This window comes from Chiloscyllium punctatum, chromosome 12, assembly GCF_047496795.1.
Source record: "Chiloscyllium punctatum isolate Juve2018m chromosome 12, sChiPun1.3, whole genome shotgun sequence".
NCBI lineage: Eukaryota > Metazoa > Chordata > Chondrichthyes > Orectolobiformes > Hemiscylliidae > Chiloscyllium > Chiloscyllium punctatum.
In genome coordinates, this window is record NC_092750.1 from 71745749 (window position 1) to 71765264 (window position 19516).

The 19516-nt window shown below is 46.2% G+C and overlaps 1 protein-coding gene across 4 annotated transcripts in view; it reads left to right on the top strand.

Annotated features, from left to right (window-relative positions):
• Positions 1-19516, top strand: part of LOC140483923 (putative protein-lysine deacylase ABHD14B) — a 33977-nt gene that overhangs the window by 11634 nt on the left and 2827 nt on the right. The window contains exons 1-3 of one of the 4 annotated variants that reach the window (XM_072582758.1): positions 9608-9740; positions 16258-16502; positions 17946-18187. In XM_072582758.1, the coding sequence (XP_072438859.1) occupies positions 16295-16502; positions 17946-18187 (450 nt within the window). In that variant the 5' untranslated portion in view covers positions 9608-9740; positions 16258-16294. Of the gene's footprint in view, positions 1-9607; positions 9741-15907; positions 15980-16257; positions 16503-17945; positions 18188-19516 lie in introns of those variants that run through there. The other 3 variants (XM_072582757.1, XM_072582759.1, XM_072582756.1) reach the window with 3 other exon arrangements.

Genomic DNA, 19516 nt, shown 5'->3' on the forward strand with positions numbered 1-19516 from the left:
GGTCAGGCTCACCGGTCTATAGTTCCCTGGCTTGTCCTTACCACCCTTCTTAAATAGTGGTAACACGTTAGCCAACCTCCAGTCTTCCAGCACCTCACCTGTGATTATCAATGATACAAATATCTCAGCAAGGGACCCAGCAATCATTTCCCTAGCTTCCCACAGAGTTCTCGGGCACACCTGATGAAGTCCTGGGGATTTATCCACGTTTTTGCATTTCAAGACATCCAGCACTTCCTCCTCTGTAATATGGACATTTTTCAAGATGTCATCATCTATTTCCTGACATTCTATATCTTCTATGTCCTCCTCCACAGTAAACGCTGATGCAAAATACTCGTTTAATATCTCTTCCATCTCCTGTGCCTCCACTCAAAGGCCATCTTGCTGATTTTTGAGGGGCCATATTCTCTCCCTAGTTACCCTTTTGTCCCTAATGTATTTGTAAAAATGCTTTGGATTCTCTTTAGCCCTATTTGCCAGTGTCCCCTTTTTGCCTTCCTGATTTCCCTCTTAAGTACACTCCTACTGCCTTTATACTCTTCTAAGGATTCACTCAATCTATCCTGACTATACCTGACATATGCCTCCTTTTTCTTCACCAAACCCTCAATTTCTCTAGCCATCCAGCATTCCTAACATCTTTCAGCCTTTCCTTTCACCCTAACAGAAATATACTGTCTCTCTGGCCTCTTGTTATTTCATTTCTGAAGGCTTCCCATTTTCCATCCGTCCCTTTACCTGCAAGCATCTGCCCCCAGGTGTGAGGAAAGAGCATTTGGAAGTTCTTACCTAATACCATCAAAATTTATCCTTCCTCCAATTTAGATCTTCAACTTTTAGATTTGGTCTATCCTTTTCCATCACTATTTTAAGACAAACACCATATGGTCGCTGGCCCCAAAGTGCTCCCTCACTGACACCTCAGTCACCTGCCCTGCCTTATTTCCCAAGAGTAGGTCAAGCTTTGCATCTTCTCTAGTAGGTACATCCATATACTGAAACAGAAAATTTCCTTGTACACTCTTAATAAATTCCTCTCCATCGAAACCGTTAACACCGTGGCAGTTCCAGTCTATGTCTGGATAGTTAAAATCCCCTACCATGACCACCCTATTATTCTGGTAAAAACAATGACTGCAGATGCTGGAAACCAGATTTTGGATTAGTGGTGCTGGAAGAGCACAGCAGTTCAGGCAGCATCCAAGGAGCTTCGCAATCGACGTTTCGGGCAAAAGCCCTTCATCCTGATGAAGGGCTTTTGCCCGAAACGTCTATTTCGAAGCTCCTTGGATGCTGCCTGAACTGCTGTGCTTTTCCAGCACCACTAATCCACACCCTATTATTCTTACAGGTAACTGAAATCTCCTTTTATAAATTTGTTTCTCCATTTTATGTTGACTATTATGGATCTGTAATACAATCCCAATAAGGTGATCATCCCTTTCTTATTTCTCAGGAATATCCTCCCTAAGTACAGCTGTAGTGCTATCCTTACCAAAAATGCCATTCCCCCTCCTCTCTTGCCTCCCTTTGTACCCTGGAACATTAAGCTGCCAGCCCTGTCCATTCTTGAGCCAAATTTCTATAATTGCTATGATATCCAAGTCCTATGTTCCTAACCATACCCTGAGTTCATCTGTTTTCTATTGAAATAAATGCAGTTTAATTTTCAGTCCTACTTTTATTTTTTTGCTCCTGCCTGCCCTAACTGTTTGACTCACATCTTTTCTCAACTGTATCAGTTTCAGATTGATCTCTTTCCTCACTATTTCCATGGGCACCACTCCCACCCCAACCCCCCACCTTACTAACCCCCCCCCCCCCTCCCCCAAGCAGCTTTAGCAAATCTCCCTGCCAGTCCCCTTCCAACTCCGGTGCAATTCATCCTTCTTGTACAGGTCACATCTGCCCCAGAAGAGATTCCAATGATCCAAAAATGTGAATCCTTCTCCCCTGCACCAGCTCCTCAGCCACACATTCGTTTGCCCCATCCTCCTATTCCCACCATCAATATCACATAGCACGGGTATAATCCAGATATTACTACCCTCAAGGACCTCCTTTTTAAATTCCTGTCTAACTTTCTATATTTCTCCTTCATGTGACAATAAATTCAATTCAATTCAGAATCTCATTCTCTTCCCTTCCTATGTCGTTCGTTCCAATGTTCAATGACATCCTGGTGGTCCCTCTCCCCTCTGAGAACATTCTGCACCCTCTCTGAGATAGCCTTGATCCTGGTACCACAGAGGCAACACACCTTTCTGATTTTTCGCTGCTGGATGCAGAAACGTCTGTCCATCTGACTCGAGAGTCCCCTCACACAATCCATTGCTTGGAACCTGATGTATCCCTCATTACATTAGAGCCTGTCTTGATACTAGAAACTTGGCTGTTCGTGCTACATGCCTCTGAGAATCCATCAATCTCTACATTTTCCAAAACAGCATACTTGTTTGAAATGGGGATAGCCACAGAAGGTTGTTATACTACCTGCCTACTTCCCTTGCCTTTCCTGGAGTTAGCCCATCTATGTGACTGTATCTGCGGCTTATCTCCCTTCCTATAATTGCCATCCATCACATCCTGTTCCTCTTGTAAATTCCTCATTGCCTCTAACTGTCCCTCCAACTGATCCATTCGATATGATAGGATTCGCAACCAATGACATTTATTGCGCACATAATCCTCAGTAACACATAAACTCTCTCAAAACTCCCACATCCGACAAGAAGTGCATATCACTACTAAAGGCCATTTTGCTCCTTCCAATCTACAGACCCAGAAAGTAGCACTGTTTTATTGCTGTACAAAACACTGCCACAGGCTAACCTGATACTTAGGGTTTATATTTTTAAAGTATAATCAAGAGACAGATCTCAATAAAACATATAATCAAGAAATAACCCACTCTACTCACTATTGTAGAATTCCAGCAAGGCTACACTTAAAATTGTACACTTACCTGTTTCTGTGATGTGACCTTTCCCAAACAGGTTCCTCCAAGATCAGTTGTGAATTCCGCTCTTTATTAACTTGTCCTTGACACACTCCGATGTCCAGCAACACATGAATTCAAACAGCAAAGGCAGTAACTGCGCAGATGCACTACTGTGTCTGTTAGCAGTGTGGGTTTCTTTTTCTCTCTCTCTGTCCTTCACTGACCATGTGCTGCCTATTGTCTGTCAGTGCTGTTGTTTTGACTTTTTTTTTCTCCCAAGTTCCAAAACCAGGCAACAGCACATAAAGCAGTAATTACTGCTCCTGCAATTATTGGGTCTTTTGTTCTAGTGAGTTGTTTTCTGAGCAGAGCTGTCTGTTTAGAGGCTGTCATGAATCCGAGTGGTCGGAGAAGTCTTGCTGTTAGTTCTGAGACATTTTTTATCTCGGGTAGTGTGACTAGCGTGTTAGGTTGTGGCATATCCTTGTCGCGTTGTTTGTCTGCTAGGCATCTGTAGATGAAGTTGGCGGGATATCTATTCTTGGCAAAGACTTTAGATAGATGTTCTTTTTCTTCTCTTTGCTACACAGCCCTGGGTATGCAATTCACTAGGACTCCGGTCCCAGCACGTTTCAGATGAAGACCACCTCATCGGAACAGGCCCCTTTTTCCCCAGTACTGGTCCCAATGTCCCATGAATTCAAACCCGTTTCTCCCACACTAATTTTACGCCGTGCATTTACCTGCTTAATCTTACTGACCCTGTGCCAATTAGCTCAGAGCTCAGGTAGTCATCCAGAGATTATTACCTTTTTGGTTCTGCTGTCTAATTTAGCTCCTATCTGTTCATACTCCTTTAGCAAAACCTCAGCCCTAGTCTTATCTATGTTGTTAGTACTTACGTGGACCATACCGACTGGATCTTTACCCTCCTACTCCACGTTCCTCTGCAGCCCAAATGCAGCCGGACCTGAGCTCCAGGTAGGCAACACAACCTTCAGGATTCTCAATCCTGGTCACAAAACAGTGTCTATGCCCCTAACTATACTATCCCCAATTACGACAACATTTCTCTTCTCTCTCTCCCCTGCCCCGCCCTTCCTTTGAATGGCTTCCACAGTGCTGTGGTCAGTCAGCTCACCCCCCCCCCCCCCCGCAGTCTCCATTCCTGTCCACACAGGGAGCAAAGACTCTCGAACCTGTTGGACAAGGACAAGGAGCTGAGGCTCCTGCAACTGTACCTCCTGGATCCCTCAACCTCCCTCGCTCACAGCCACACTCTCCTCTCCCTGACCAGTGGCTGAAACACAGTGTCCAGTTAACTCTCCCGCTCCCCGATGTGTTACAATATTTGAATCTCCGACTCCAGCTCATCGACTCTGAGCCAGAATTCCTTGAGCAAACAACATTTGCTGTAGACGTGGTCACTCGGAATCACAGTGGGGTCCACCAGCTCTCACGTCATCCAGGAAGAACACATCACCTGACCCTCCATCACGATTTTATTTAATCAGTGGGTGGGCCATGGGAGGAGACCTCATGGTGAAAGGAAACATAGAAATGAGGTCTAGGCTCACTTCCCGTCCCTTACCTTCTCCCCACACTGGTCAGTGCATCCCCCACCCATCCAATTTATACAACATTATTTGTTCATGGGACATGGCCAGACCAGCATTTATTACCCATCCGTGGCCATCCATTGGTGGTGAGCTGCTGCAGTCCATTTGGTGTCCGTCAACCCACAGTGGCACTAGAGAATGTTCCGGGATTTTGTCCCAGTGACACTGAACAAACGGCGATTATGTTTCCAAGTCATGCTGGTGAGTAGCCTGGAGGGGAACTTGCAGGCAGTGCTGCCTCAACACCAGTTTGCTCTTGTATTGGTGCCAAGGTTCTCACAGACCCTAAATCCCAGAGGATCCACCAGAAACATTTCACAGCCAGAGCAGGGATCTGAGCAGCCTGTTGCAAAAGCAACACTATGTGGAAGCAATAGGAAAGGAGGAAAGCTTATACACTTCTGGCTGTATAGTTGTGCTTCTGATGTATTCTTTGAAGTGCATGAATAATATTCTTTGCCACCTTACACATTCTAAATTTTTGTCCGCAAATGTCCTTTTCGGTGGGCTGCTGATGAATTAATTGACAGTGACCAGTGGGGTCTGTGATTAGGAAGTATGGTTGGTTTTTGTGACCACGGGAGGGGAATAAAAGTGGCTTTTGTGTCTGATTTATGAATGGGTGAACTTGTGGAATCCAAATAAATGTCACAACAATGAGCAACTTGCAGAAGTGGTGGTGTATTCCCCACCGTATATGAATAGATGACGGCAATGTTTTTGAGTCTACTTGGATTTCAGCAAGGTTTTTGATCAAGTCAGTTCTGGTCTCCCTTCTATCGGAAGGATGTTGTGAAACTTGAAAGGTTCAGAAAAAAATTTACAAAGATATTATCCAATGTTGGAAGGTTTGAGCTCTGAGGAGAGGCTGAATAGGCTGTGGCTGTTTTCCCTGGAGCATCGGAGGCAGAGGAGTGACCTTATAAAGGTTTATAAAATCATGAGGGGCATTTGTCTGGGGTGGGGGGAGTGCAGAACTAGAGGGTGTGGTTTTAGAGTGAGAGAGGAAAGATTTGAAAGGGACCTAAGGATCAACTTTTTCACACAGAGGGTAGTGCGTGTGTGGAATGAACGTCCAGATGAAGTGGTGGAGGTTGGTACAATTACAACATTTAAAAGGCATCTGGATGGGTACATGAATAGGAAGGGTTTGGAGGGATATGGGCCAAGTGCTGACAAATGGGACTAAATTAATTCAGGATATGTAGTCAGTATTGACGAGTTAGACTGAAGGGTCTGTTTCCATGCTGTACATCTCTATGACTCTAATTCCATCATGGAAATCTAAAAGGTAAGAGCCTATGGGACCCAAGGAAATTTGGCAAATTGAGTCCACAGTTGGCTGAGTGGCAGGAAGGAGAGGGTGATGGTCGAGGGATATTTTCTAACTGGAAGTCTGTGTCTGATAGACAGGGGTCAGCATGGGGCACTTGTTGTTTATGGTTTACATAAATGATTTAAACTTGAATGTAGGAGGATTGATCAGCAGATGCAGTATCTCAAGCAGGAGAGATGATAAGGCTGAATAAGGAAGGCTAAAAGGAAGCATGAGGAAAGGATGGCAGGCTGCGCTATAACAGATAGTGAAATGTTATTCAAATAGATTAATTGTAAAAGATCAGTTAAGAATAGAGAGGGACCCATAAGGAACAAGCAGGATAAACTGCTCACTGAAGCAAAGGATATTACAGAGGTACTAAATGAGTATTTCTGTCATTACCAAATGAGTAGATTGTGACAATGGCATAGTTGAAAATGTGGGTGTTGAGCAAATGAGCAGTATAATGATAGATAAAGAGGAGGTATTAAAAAGCCTGGCAGCACTCCAGGAGTTGCCAGGACCAGGTGGGATGTACACTAGATTACTGAGAGAGGCATAGGAGCCAATGACAGAAATTATACAGGCCTCTTTGATAAACAGGATTACTCCCAGGCACTGGAGGATTGCAAGTGTGACACTATTGTTTAAGAAAGGGGTAAAAGATTATCAGGAAACTACAGACCTGTCAGTTTGACATCAATGAAGGGAAAATTGTTGGAGGCCATAACATAGGATAAAATAAATGAATTATTACTGAAAAATGAGTTAATACTAGATTGTCAACATGACTTTGTCAAGATTAGATTAGATTAGATTACTTACAGTGTGGAAACAGGCCCTTCGGCCCAACAAGTCCACACCGCCCCGCCGAAGCGCAACCCACCCATACCCCTACATTTACCCCTTACCTAACACTATGGGCAATTTAGCATGGCCAATTCACCTGACCTGCACATCTTTGTGACTGTGGGAGGAAACCAGAGCACCCGGAGGAAACCCACGCAGACACGGGGAGAGCGTGCAAACTCCACACAGTTAGTCGCCTGAGGCGGGAATTGAACCCGGGTCTCTGGCGCTGTGAGGCAACAGTGCTAACCACTGTGCCACCGTGCCGCCCATAAGCAGGTCATATCTGACAAATTTAATGGAGTTCTTTAATGAGGTGAAGCAGGCAGTGGATGAGGGTAGTGCTGAGGATCTTGTATATTTGGACTTTCAGAAACTATTTGATTATAGTGCCACATGGCAAGTCAGTTAGCAAATTAGAAATGTTTGGGATTGCTGGTCCCTTGGCAGCATAGATTAGAAGTTGCAAAAAGATTGGAAACAGAAGGAGGTATAGATGGGCATTTCTCAGAGTGCAGACAAGTTGGAAATGGGGTGCTCCTCAGGGATTAGTTGGGACCCTTGCTTTTCCTGCTTTATATAAATGATTTGGAGAAAGATGTTGAGAGCAAAATCTTTAAATTTGCATATGATACTCAGGTCGGGAGAATAGTGAAAAGTCAGGATGATGCTGGGTGACTTTTGAAGGACATTTGGGCAGACACCTGGCAGATGAAATGCAATACAGAGAAATGGGAAGTCATGGCATTTTGGTAGACAAAACATGGAGAGACAATACAGGCTCAACGGTACAACTTTGAGGTGAATACAGGAGCAGAAGGACCTTGGGGTTCAAGTGCATACTTCTCTGAAGGTGACCAGGCAAGTTGGAACAATTATTAAGAAGGTTTATAGGATCCTTGGGTTTATAATTAGAGTTATAGAGTATACAAGCATGGAAGTTATGTTACACACATATGAATCATTGCTCAGACCATATTTGTAGTATTGTGTTCAGTTCTGGGCACCTTATTTAAGGAATGATGTAAAAATCCTGGAGAGAGTGGAAAGAAGATTTACTAGAATAATACAAAGAAATGCTAGAGAAATTGGGCTTAGAGCACTGAAGATTAAGAGGTGACCTGATTGAGGGGTTCAAAATTATTAACAGTTTTGACAGGGTAGAAAGTTATTCTACCACTAGTTACTACATCAGTAATTAAGGATCGCGATTTCAAGATTGTCAGCAATAGAGCAAGGAGTGAGATGACAAGAAACTTCTTTACTCAGAGAGAGGATTTGGAATGTGCTGCCTGCTGGAGGGACATTCCATATGAGGTTTCACAAAAGAGCCAGATATATTTGAAAGTAATGAATTTAGAGGGCTATGGAGAATGGAACTAGCTGAATAGCTTCTTCAGGAGCTGGTACAGACTCGATAAACTGAATGGCTTCCTGGTCTGTAAAATTCTATGATACTATGATACAAAAATTGGTGAGGTGGTAAATAGTGAGGAGGATAGCCTTGGACTACAGGGGGCTGTTCGGTGCCAAATGAAATTCAGTCCGGAAAACTGTGAGGTGATGAACTTGGGGAGGAAAAACAAGGCAACGGAATACATGATGAACTTTAGGACCCTGGGAAGTATCGAGGATCAGAGGGACTTTAGTGTGCCTGTATACCAATCTCTTAAGGTATCAGGAAAGGTGGATAAAGTGGTTAAGGAGGCATGTGGAATACTTCCCTTAGTAATCGAGGCATAGAGTTTAAAAGCAGAGGTGTTACGCTGGAACTGTGTAAAGTGTTACTTAGGCCATAGCTGCGTGCAGTTCTGGAATCCATATTACAGGAGGGATGTGATTTCACTGGAGATGGTACAGAGGAGATTTACCAGGCCCTTGACTGGAGAGTTATAATTATGAAGAGAGGGGGCAAACTGAGGTGGTTTTCCTTAAAGCAGAGAAGATTGAGAGGGGACATGATTGAGATGTATAAAATCATGAGGCATAGGCAGGGTAGACAAGAAATAATTTTTCCCCTTGATGGATAGATTTAAGGTAAGGGGCAGAAGCTTTAGGGGAGATAGAACATAAAACTATGCAGTGTAGTACAGGCCCTTTGGCCCTCGATGTTGTGCCAGTCTTTTATCCTAACAGATTAGACTAACCTACATACCCTTCATTGTACTAACTTCCACATGCCTATCCAAGAGTCGCTTAAATGTCCCTAATGACTCTACTACCACCGCTGGCAGTGCATTGCATGCACCCACCACTCTCTGAGTAAAGAATCTACCTCTGACATTTCCCCTAAACCTTCCTCCAATCACCTTAAAATTGTGCTCCCTTGTGATAGATATTTCTGCCCTGGGAAAAAGTCTGGCTATCCACTTTATCTATGCCTCTCAGCATCTTGTCAAGTCACCTCTCATCTTTCTTCGCTCCAATGAGAATAGCCCTAGCTCCCTCAAGCTTCTTTCATAAGACATGCCCTCCAGTCCAGATAGCATCCTGGTAAATCTCCTCTGCACCCTCTCTGAAGCTTCCACATCTTTCCTATAATGAGGTAACCAGCACTGAACACAATATTCCAAGTGTGGTCTAACCAGGGCTCTAGAGAGCTGCATCATAATCCCATGGGTCTTAAACTCAATATCCCTGCTAATGAAAGCCAACACACTATACGCCTTCTTAACAACCCTATCAACCTGGGTGGCAACATTGAGGGATTTATAGACGTGGAACCCAAGATCCCTCTATTCCTCCACGCTGCCAAGAATCTCCCTTTAACCCTGTATTTTGCATTCAAATTTGACCTTCCAAAATGAATCACTTTACATTTTTCCAGGTTGAACTCCATCTGCCACTTCTCAGCCCAGTTCTGCATCTTGTCAATGTCCTGTTGCAATCTTGTCTGACAAATTACCCAGTTGAACAGAGACCACACAAGCACTGATTGGGGGAAATTGACAAGCTGTTTATTACAAGCCATACCACTGGAAGAAAAATTGACGAGGCTGACACAGAACAGGTAGGTCAAGGATTCTCCTCCTTGAGCATTGGGCACAGGCAGCTTCTATAGGGGTACACTAATGAGGTGTGAATTACAGAACAATCAAGAGTAAAACATAATCAATGGGAGGACAATCATTCGTCCAGTAGGAGCAATCAGTCAGTGATTGAGCCAGGAGATTCCCATCCTCTGTGAGGAGTAGGTGCTAATGTTTCTCATCCTGGCATCAATGGGTTTCCATTGTGGTTAGTCCACAAGCAAGGTACCTTGGTGCCTTTCAGTCTGAACACCCTTTGTGGAGTTCCAGTAAGTGTGAGGAGTGAGGCTGCCCTTAGGGCTTCGGGAGTGGTTGTGCTTACCGAGGGCTAGGAAGACTATTGTCAGACTGTCTCAGGAAGCGTATTAGGTAAAAGCAATGACTGCAGATGCTGGAAACCAGAGACTAGATTAGAGTGGTGCTGGAAAAGCACAGCAGTTCAGGCAGCATCCGAGGAGCAGGAAAATTGACGTTTCGGGCAAAAGCCTTTCATCAGGAAGTGTATTCCCCAGTCTGGGAGTGGCTTGAGTCATGTCCTGTTTGCTGCCCAGTGTCTTAGTTAGCCTGTTTAGTCAAGGCTGAGGCACTCTGGGTAGTTCCTGTTGTGGCTTATGCAGACAAGGTTCCTTATGTTCTTTGCGGCCATACTGTGGGTGGAAGTGGATTTTCTCCCACAATTCCTCCTTTTTTTTAAAGGGAGTGATGAGAAGAGGGCAATGTAGCCTGAGCCGGGGTAGCTGTCAGGTGGAGGGGGTTCGGAATCGGAGGGATAGCCATCGGAGTCTAAGTCTGAAGCAGCAGAGTGCACCCCGGGGCAGGGATATTCTGCCAGTGTGCCTGGACCAGTTGAGTGGTAAGGGGCTTAGGTGGTAGCAGTATCGAACACAGGCACAAACAGCACATTCTGATGGCCATGATCAGTGTTGCAATCATGGCAATGACAGCAATGAGGGCTATCGGTCCCTGCAGCAGGGCTGTGCCCCATGAAGCCAGCCAGGAAGTTGCCAGGCTCCACAGCTCTCAGTGTGATCCCTGCCCGTGTAGGGAGAGCATAGCCTGTCGGATATGCTGGGTTGAGTCGGTGATGTGGACACTGGGGTCGGGAATGTATGTACACAAGTCAGCACCGATGAGGGCATAAGTGCCCCCTGTCTCAGCCAGCAAGTAGTCAAGGGCCATTTTGTTTTGTAGAGCCACAGTGTGAATGGTAACAGCCTCCACATTCAGCTGGGTGAGAGCCTTGGCTGTGGTATTGCCTACTTCCTCTAAAGTGGTGGCGAGCTCCTGGGCTTTTATGTCTAGCCACAGAGCTTCATGGGGGGGGGGGGGCACAAAGGTGGAGAGGATTGTGTCAAGGGCGGTGAGGGCTCGTTTGCTGCATGTTATGGGCTTTATGAAGGGGAAGGACTGGGAGTGGTAGACGAGTGGCACCACATACCCAACAAAGCAGCTTCCAGACCAGGACGGTGGCAGCCAAGGGTAGGCCTTGTGGCCACAGATGAAATAAGTGCTGTTATAGGTCCGGCGATGGTGGGCCTGGGTTCCTGCCCAGAAGGTAGTAAACGTGGTGTTAGAGGTAGTCCTGTTGGGGATGCTGAGATTTAGGTGTGACCTCTGCTGTGGATCGGTGCGCCGCAGAGGTGAGGAGTAAGGGGTCAGTGTACCGGCTCCAGCCAGCCTCCAATCTGAGGCAGATAGACCCTGTGGGTGTCCCCTGGCTAATAGTGTCAGCAAGGAGCAGGGCCGGAGGTTCATGGGAGAGGTTGTATGCTGAGTAGAACCACCCTTTAAATTTATCTAACTGGTACCCCTCAGACCTCCAGCGGGCTGGGCCATTACCCCTGTAACTGGCCATGTATGGTGGGATGCTGGGTGTGATGACCTCTGGTCACGTTCCAGACATTCAGCCATATCTGAGGTGTTAAAGGGAATGGATCTCAGGGGAATGCCTCCATGGGAGTGGATGGGGACATGAGCACTGACCCATCAGGGGGTCTGGTTGACTTTCTGGGCATGGACATAGGCCGTGTGTAGAAGATCCGCAACTCACGAGCCGGTAGATGCCTCGCAGCATATGCCCTGTCCCCAGTGAACCGTGGTGAGATCGTCAACGTGAGGGAGATGATGATGATGATGATGGCTGCGGCGAGCAGCAGGATCCTTCCTCGGTTGTCGAAGCTGTCATCTGTCATCATTCTTCCAGGCTGTCGTCCTGTGGGGGCAGAGCTCTCTTCCAGCAGGTTGCATGTGTCCACTTGGGTCTTAGTTTTGCTATAAAGTAGGTTCCCCTGTCTGTCCCGATGTTACCCGGGAGCCCCAAATCTGGGAATGACATCTAGTAGGAGACATTTGATCACCGCTGGTGCGTCATCCTTCTTAGTGGGGGAATGCTTCCACCCATTTTGAGAACATGTCAATAATGACCAGGATGTATTCGAACCCTTGTTTCGGGGCCATGTGAAGTCAATCTGCAAGTGAGTGAAGGGCCCCTCAGGAAGAGATAAGTGGTCATACCTAGCCACAGGCTTCCCTGCATCGTTTTGCAACCAAATGAGGCACCGTGACAGCAGAGCTTAGGAAGTGGCAGCGAACCCCAGTGTCTACCAAGATTGTTTGACCTCTTGCCTGTGTGGCCGATACCATGGGCTGCTAGGGGAAATGATTAGAATAGATTAGGTTCCCTACAGTGCGGAAACCGGCCCTTCGGCCCAACAAGCTCACACTGACCCTCCGAAGAGTAACCCACCCAGACCCATTCCCCGACTCCCTACCAATGCACCTAACACTATGGGCAATTTAAGCATGGTCAATTCACCTGGCCGGAGCACCCGGAGGAAACCCACTCAGACACAGGGAGGATATGCAAACTCCACACAGCCAATCGCCCGAGGCTGGATTTGAACCTGGGTCCCTGGCGCTGCGAGGCAGCTGTGCTAACCACGGAGCCTGCCCTGGATGCAGGTGGGCTTGCGGACAGATATTGTGGCCATCGGGATGGACGAGCAGCTGTAAGGATGTTGACTGTTTAGCTCCAGGACAGGTCCAGCCATCCTTCTCCTCTCGTGAAGCAGTGTCTTGAGCAGCCTGCATTGCTGCCATGGGGTCAGGGGATTCTAGTCATCTCTCAGAGAGGTCAGGGAGCAGGGTGACAGCCTGCTGTACAAGATCTAAACAATCATGCAGCGGTCTGCAGGGGCATTCTGAGTGAGGGGAAGGAGGGTGGGGGGATTCAAAGCAGGGACGTACAGTAGGGAAAGGTTGGCTTTGGATCGTAAAGTGACCTCATACCCAGTTCTCTGGGTGGCGGTAAAATGTTGTGTTACTGTCGAATTGAGCAGCAGGGAGACCAAATGGTGGACCAAAACAGTACACGGGTAACCCAGAACAATGGTGGTGGCCTCTTCTTCTGTTACCGCGGCGGCCGCCAAAGCCCTCAAACATGCTGGCATTCCCCTTAGAACTGGTGGCAACTGTGCAGAGTAAAAAGCAACAGGGATCCCCATGAAGCTGAGTCAAAATGCCGGATGCAAACCCTTCTGTCTTAGTTACATACAGATAAAATGGCTGCGTGTTGTTCAGGACCCCCAGAGCAGGAGCAGAGGCTAGACGTTGTTTAGTGTTCCATCTCAGGGGTCCAGTGCACCTTTGCTGGCTGCTTAGGTGAGGATGCCTCACGTAGGGGTCGGGAATCCAGTTCCTGCAATAGTTAACCATTCCCAGGAAAGCTTGCAGCTGAGTCCATGTGGCAGGCAGAGGGAGCTGGGTAAAGGTGCCATCGGCTCCTCAGACAACGCTCTGAGGCCATGCGAGAGGTCATAACCCCAAGTACTGAACTTTGTGCAGCCTTGCTGCATTTTCTCAGCCAAGACCCTCTGTCCATCTTGTGGCAGACAGAAGAGCAAGGCAAATGTGTCCTGCATACACCAATCAGTGGAGGTGGAAGCCAGTAACAAATCGTCAGCATTTTGGAGGAGGGTGCTGTGGCAACCAGAACTGTACACGGTATTTTAAATGCAGCCGAACCAAAGTCTTGTGCAATTTTAACATGACCTGCCAGCTCTTATACTCAACACCCCGTCCAATGAAGGCAAGCATACTATATGCCTTCTTGACCACTTTATCCATCTGTGCAGCCACCTTCAGGGTACAATGGACCTGAACTCCTCGACCTCTCTACTCATCAACTTTTCCCAAGGCTTTTTCGTTTACTATATAGTTTGTTCTCGAATTAGACTTCCCAAAATGCATGACCTCACATTTGCCTGGATTGAACTCCATCTGCCACTTCTCCACCCAACTCTCCAATCTATCTATATTCTCCTGTATTTTTGACAGTCCCTTTTGCTTTCTGCTACTCCACCAATCTTCGTGTCATCTGCAAACTTACTGATTAGACCAACAATGCCCTCTTCCAGATCATTTATGTATATCACAAACAGCAGTGGCCCCAGCACTGATCCCTGTGGAACACCACTGGTCACCTTTCTCCATTTCGAGAAACTCCCTTCACCTACTACTCTGTGTCTCATGTTGCTCAACCAATTCTTTATCCCTGTAGCTAGAAGGGCTTTTGCCCGAAACGTCAATTTTGCTGCTTGTTGGATGCTGCCTGAACTGCTGTGCTCTTCCAGCACCACTAATCCAGAATTTGGTTTTCAGCATCTGCAGTCATTGTTTTTACCGCCCTGCACACCATGTGACTTCACTTTCTCCATGAATTTACCATGGGGAGCCTTATCAAACACCTTACTAAAGTCCATGTATACGACATCCGCAGCCCTTCCTTCATCTATCAACTTGGAATGATCCAAAGTTTATCCAGTTCCGACTCCAGTTCCCTAACGCGGTCTGTGAGTAGCTGGATTTGGGTGCACTTCTCACAGGCAAAGCCAGCGGTGACCCTTACCTCTCACATCCTGGAAGAGGAGCATGCAACTACCCTAGCCTCCCTCCCCTATGCTCTAAATGACCTAGAGAGATTGAATAAATGAAAAAGAAAAAGAAAACAAAAAAAAACCTCTTACCTTACCAAGCCTCCGCACACAGTCTTTCTTTTGGTTAGGGGAGGAGGATGAGTTGTGAGGAATTTATTTTTCACCCAGAGGGAGGTGGGAATCTGGAACTCTCTGCCTCTAAGGCTTAGTGCAGGCAGAAACTATCGAAACTTTTAAGAAGTATTGCAATGCCAAGATATGTAAGCTGTGGGCCAAGTGTTGAGGAATGGGATTAGAATAGTTAGGTGGTTGTGTTTGACCATGTGGACATGATGACCTGTAGGGCCTTTATCTGTGCTGAAGGTCTCTGTGACACTATCCCCTTCTGCTATCCCTCCATCCTTCTCCAAATCACTGTAACCTGTACATTCTTTTAACCTCCTGTAGGTTCAAACCTTGCTGCTGTGCAACATTAGAGAGTGCAGCACACCACGACCACTCTGGAGATCTTGGGGGATGATGCAACATTAATTCTATCAATTTTAACCTCTTCACCTGTTTACTCTCCCTATTTACAACTGAGCCCCCCGAAGAAAGACTGCTGCTATTCTGGGGAATAAAGTGGAGTAGGTGCATTTGGGGAGCAAATGCTTTAAATTGCTATAAATTGATTAGTTACAGAAAATGCCAAAATAGGAGGAATTTTGATCGAACAGTTTAGGAGAGACTGCTTCTTCTGACGGGTGAGTCAATAACATGACATTATGATTTTAAAATAATTGGCAGAAAAGGCAACTAAATTGGGCAACTCAATCAAAGAGGTAGATACGAAGAGGGTGCTGCTGGAAAAGCACAGCCGCTCAGGCAGCATCCAAGGAACAGGAGAATCAACATTTCGAGCATAAGATCCTCATCATTCCTGACTTATGCCCGAAACATCAACTCTTCTGCCTCTCGGATGCTGCCTGACCTGCTGTGCTTTTTCAGCACCACAGTCCTCGACTCTGATCTCCAGCATCTGCAGTCCTCACTTTGTCCTAATCAAAGAGATAGCACAGGCACAATGGACTGAATGGCCTACACATATGCTACAAGGTAAATTAACTTTATTCCATGGTAGATATGAGTTGTTTGTTTGGATTGATTTGATGACTGCCCACTGGTCTGTGTCTGCACTTGGAGCCTCCTTGCTGCAGAGGGCGCTGGTGCCAGGTTCTCTGTAACTCCCTCAGTTCTTCCGGGAGGGAAGTAGACAGATGCCTGTACACACTGTCTTCTAGACGTAGGTTGGTGCAGAGTCTCTCTCTTCACTCACTTCCTCTCACTTCAGCAAGCTGAAAGCTTTTTTAAACAATGATCTGTTTATTTTAACTTGAAACTGTTGTTTGGGGAATTTGTTGTATAGTTTGTGCAATGACATAGTTTTGATGGGGACAGCATAGAGAAAACTTCACTCTGTACCTCACCCTATGCTGTCCCTGTCCTGGGAGTGTTTGGTGGGGACAGTGTAGAGAAGCTATTACTCTGTATCTAACCTGTTACTGACGGTTGTTATCTGTTGCAGAATGCTGTAAAGCAGATCACAGCTCCAACTTGATGCCATGGCAGGTATCGTGACTAAGGAAGGTGTTGTGCAAGTTGAAGGGCAGCAGTTGTTTTATCGTCAGACTGCACCAGCTGAGCAGAACCCCAGGTTCTCTGTTCTCCTGCTCCATGGCATTCGCTTCTCCTCTGAGACTTGGTTGAAGCTTGGAACCCTCCAGGAACTGGCAAGGGCCGGGTACCGGGCGATAGCTATCGACTTACCAGGTTCGGTAATGGATTAGCCAAGATCAGTACACACAATAATTGAACCGTGACATTGATGGGAGGGAGCGTGTGCTGTTTACTTCAATTGTTGTAAATCTGTCTGAGATTTCTTCACATGCTGTTTGGGATGTGGCTGTGGTTACTTCAGTACATTGTTGTGGACCAGATCAAGCCTCCTTACAATCGATCAAGGATATAGCCTCGACCCCAACTTTTCATTTTGTTTAAGGGCAAGTGTAAGACATTCTGTACCAGATGTGATTTGATTAGTCCATCAGTCAGCTTTCAGCAAAACATTCTTTATTCTTACAACACAGTTAAAATACCAACAAAAAAAATTGGCATAACTTTAGCTCTATTGAAATACTTAATAAAATAATATATTATTTAACTACCAATTATCAACTGCTCCAACTGCATCCCATAAATATACCCTTGTCATGGGCTAATTCAGCGAAGCAGATTTTCCTCACGTGCCTCCAGATCCAGGAAAAAGGAACAGTGAAAGAATCAAATCTTGCAGCAGAGAGAGAACTAAAGCTATTTGCTGCAGCATGGAGAGAGCTTATTGATCAGCTTTAACAGCCAGCTCCAAATCCTAACTGAAAGCCCAACTAAAACCCTGGGTCTGTATAAGTCTGACTCCACCCACTCACGCTTCTTTTATCTAATTTTTTAAAAAGACACTGAGGAAGCTCAAAGCAGTTTATCCATTGCTCTTGAAGCAGACATTCTGCTGGGGAAACACCTGTCTGTGAAAGAGAAAGCACAGAACACATCTGTCCTGGAAGCATAGTACCATCACAATTCCCCCCCCCCCCCCCCCCACATGTCTAAGTCGATAAATTGAGTTAGAATTGGAATTTCTGGTGTGTTTTCTTTTGAATCTGTGATCTGCATTCAGCACTGGGCACGCAGATAATGTGAAAGGCTCAGAGCCCAGTCCTATGGTGCCACATCATCAATAAACCATCAGGTTGATGAAAAGGCTGTCTTAGGATGAGAAGGATGTGTCAATCCATCACCCATCCACTTGATGTGAGTTGCTGACTACATGCTGTGTCAGGAAATACAACTGCACCCATCTGGGCAAGTATTCTGGGCCTTGTTGGGGCAAAGAGGCTTGTGGGAGTCTGGGAGTGCAGAAAAACCCAGATTCTAACCTGCTGTAGGAACTCACTTTGTAGCTGCCTCACGCTCAAACAGATCTCTTCATCCCTCATGTGAATTGAGGTCCCATAGCCATCGAAATCCTTTTGGTTCTTTCAGAAGTTGTCCATTTCTTATGTTTGCACCAGTTGGAGTTTTGAGGTTTAGCCCGGGTGGTTATAGATCAGTTTACTAAGTGATGTTCTGAGTGACTGGGCTGATCAATGCTGCTTCAGATGGAGCCTTTCTCTGTGCCCTGGCTAACTTTCCTCCTGGTCTTTCTCCTGTCCCTAGGCTTGGGTAATTCCAAAGAAGCTGCAGCTCCTGCCAAATTGGGGGATCCAGCTCCTGCCAGCTTCCTCCTGAGTGTGCTCAGGGGTTTGGAGCTGAACTCTGTTGTGATAATCAGCCCGTCGCTGAGTGGAATGTATTCACTGCCTTTCCTGTTTGGGCACCGTGACATGATGAAGGGATTCATCCCCGTTGCCCCAATCTGCACTGAGAAATTTTCCCCTGAGCAGTACTCCAGTGTGCAGGTAAGTTGAGTACAACTAATAGTGTCTTTCATGTACCTCTGTCGGTAGTGCCCTTTCCTCTCTACTCCCTTTACAGATAATGCCCCTTCCACCCCACCCTCCCATCCTGTAGGTTGTTGTTGTTGTGTCACCATGTCTTACCAGACTATAGAGCTGTTCTCTCATTAAAGAGAGAGACAACTGGTGGTGATTTAATCAGAGGGCCATCTCATTTATGGCAAGGGAAATGGTTGAGAAGGAGAGTCCTTCATGGTACTTCAGCCAGTGATGGGAATTGAACCCATACTGTTGCAATCACACTGCTTTGCAAACCAACCATCCAGCTAACTGAGCTAAATCAAGGACCCACCTCTGTAGGGATTGCCCCTTCCTGGTTCCTCCTCCACCTCAGTTTTGAGTGTCCCTTCCTCTCCCCGCCCTCCATAGGTTATGCCTCTTCCCCACTTTCAGTAACCTTCCTAGTTCTGTCATTTATATCACCAAACTCCAGACCTGATTGTGGACCCTGCCCCTCTGTCTCACTGATGGTGGGTGTCATCAATGTTGACATATTAAGCTCTGGTCACCCCTTCAATAAACCCCTCCAGACCTTCCTTGTAACCTACCTCTTTGACTATACATGGTCAACCATCATATATCTCCCTCTTTCATTCAGCATGAAGGATGCTCCATAAATGCATTGTTGTTGTTGGCCAGTATGGTTGTACACCAGATGGACATTGGCTTTTATCTCGTCAAAAAGAAAAAACTGCAGATTTTGGAAGTCTGAAATAAAGTCAGGATGTACTGGAGAAACTCTGGCAGCAACTGTGGTGGGGGTGAGGCGTAATGTACAGTTTAGATTAGATTACTTACAGTGTGGAAACAGGCCCTTCGGCCCAACAAGTCCACACCGCCCCGCCAAAGCACAACCCACCCATACCCCTACATTTACCCCTTACCTAACACTACGGGCAATTTAGCATGGCCAATTCACTCAGAGTGTGGTGGGAGTCTGGACCTCACTGCTTGTAAGGGTGGCAGAGGCAGAAACCCTCATAACATTGAAGATGTATTTAGATATGCACTTGTGATAACAAGGGGTTCAAGGCTTTGGGGACAAGTGCTGAAAAATGGGATTAGGTGGTTGTTTTTGACTGGCCTGGATGAAATGGACCGAAGAGCATTTTTATGTACTGTAGATCTCTAGGACTAAATACGTTGAGTCCAGTGTGATTTCTTCAGGACTGAAAAGGGCTGGAAAATGGTGGTTTATGTGCTGTCGACACAGGGGAGGAGAAGTGAGTGGGTGCATAAAGCAAAATACACAAATGGAAGCTATTGGTAGTG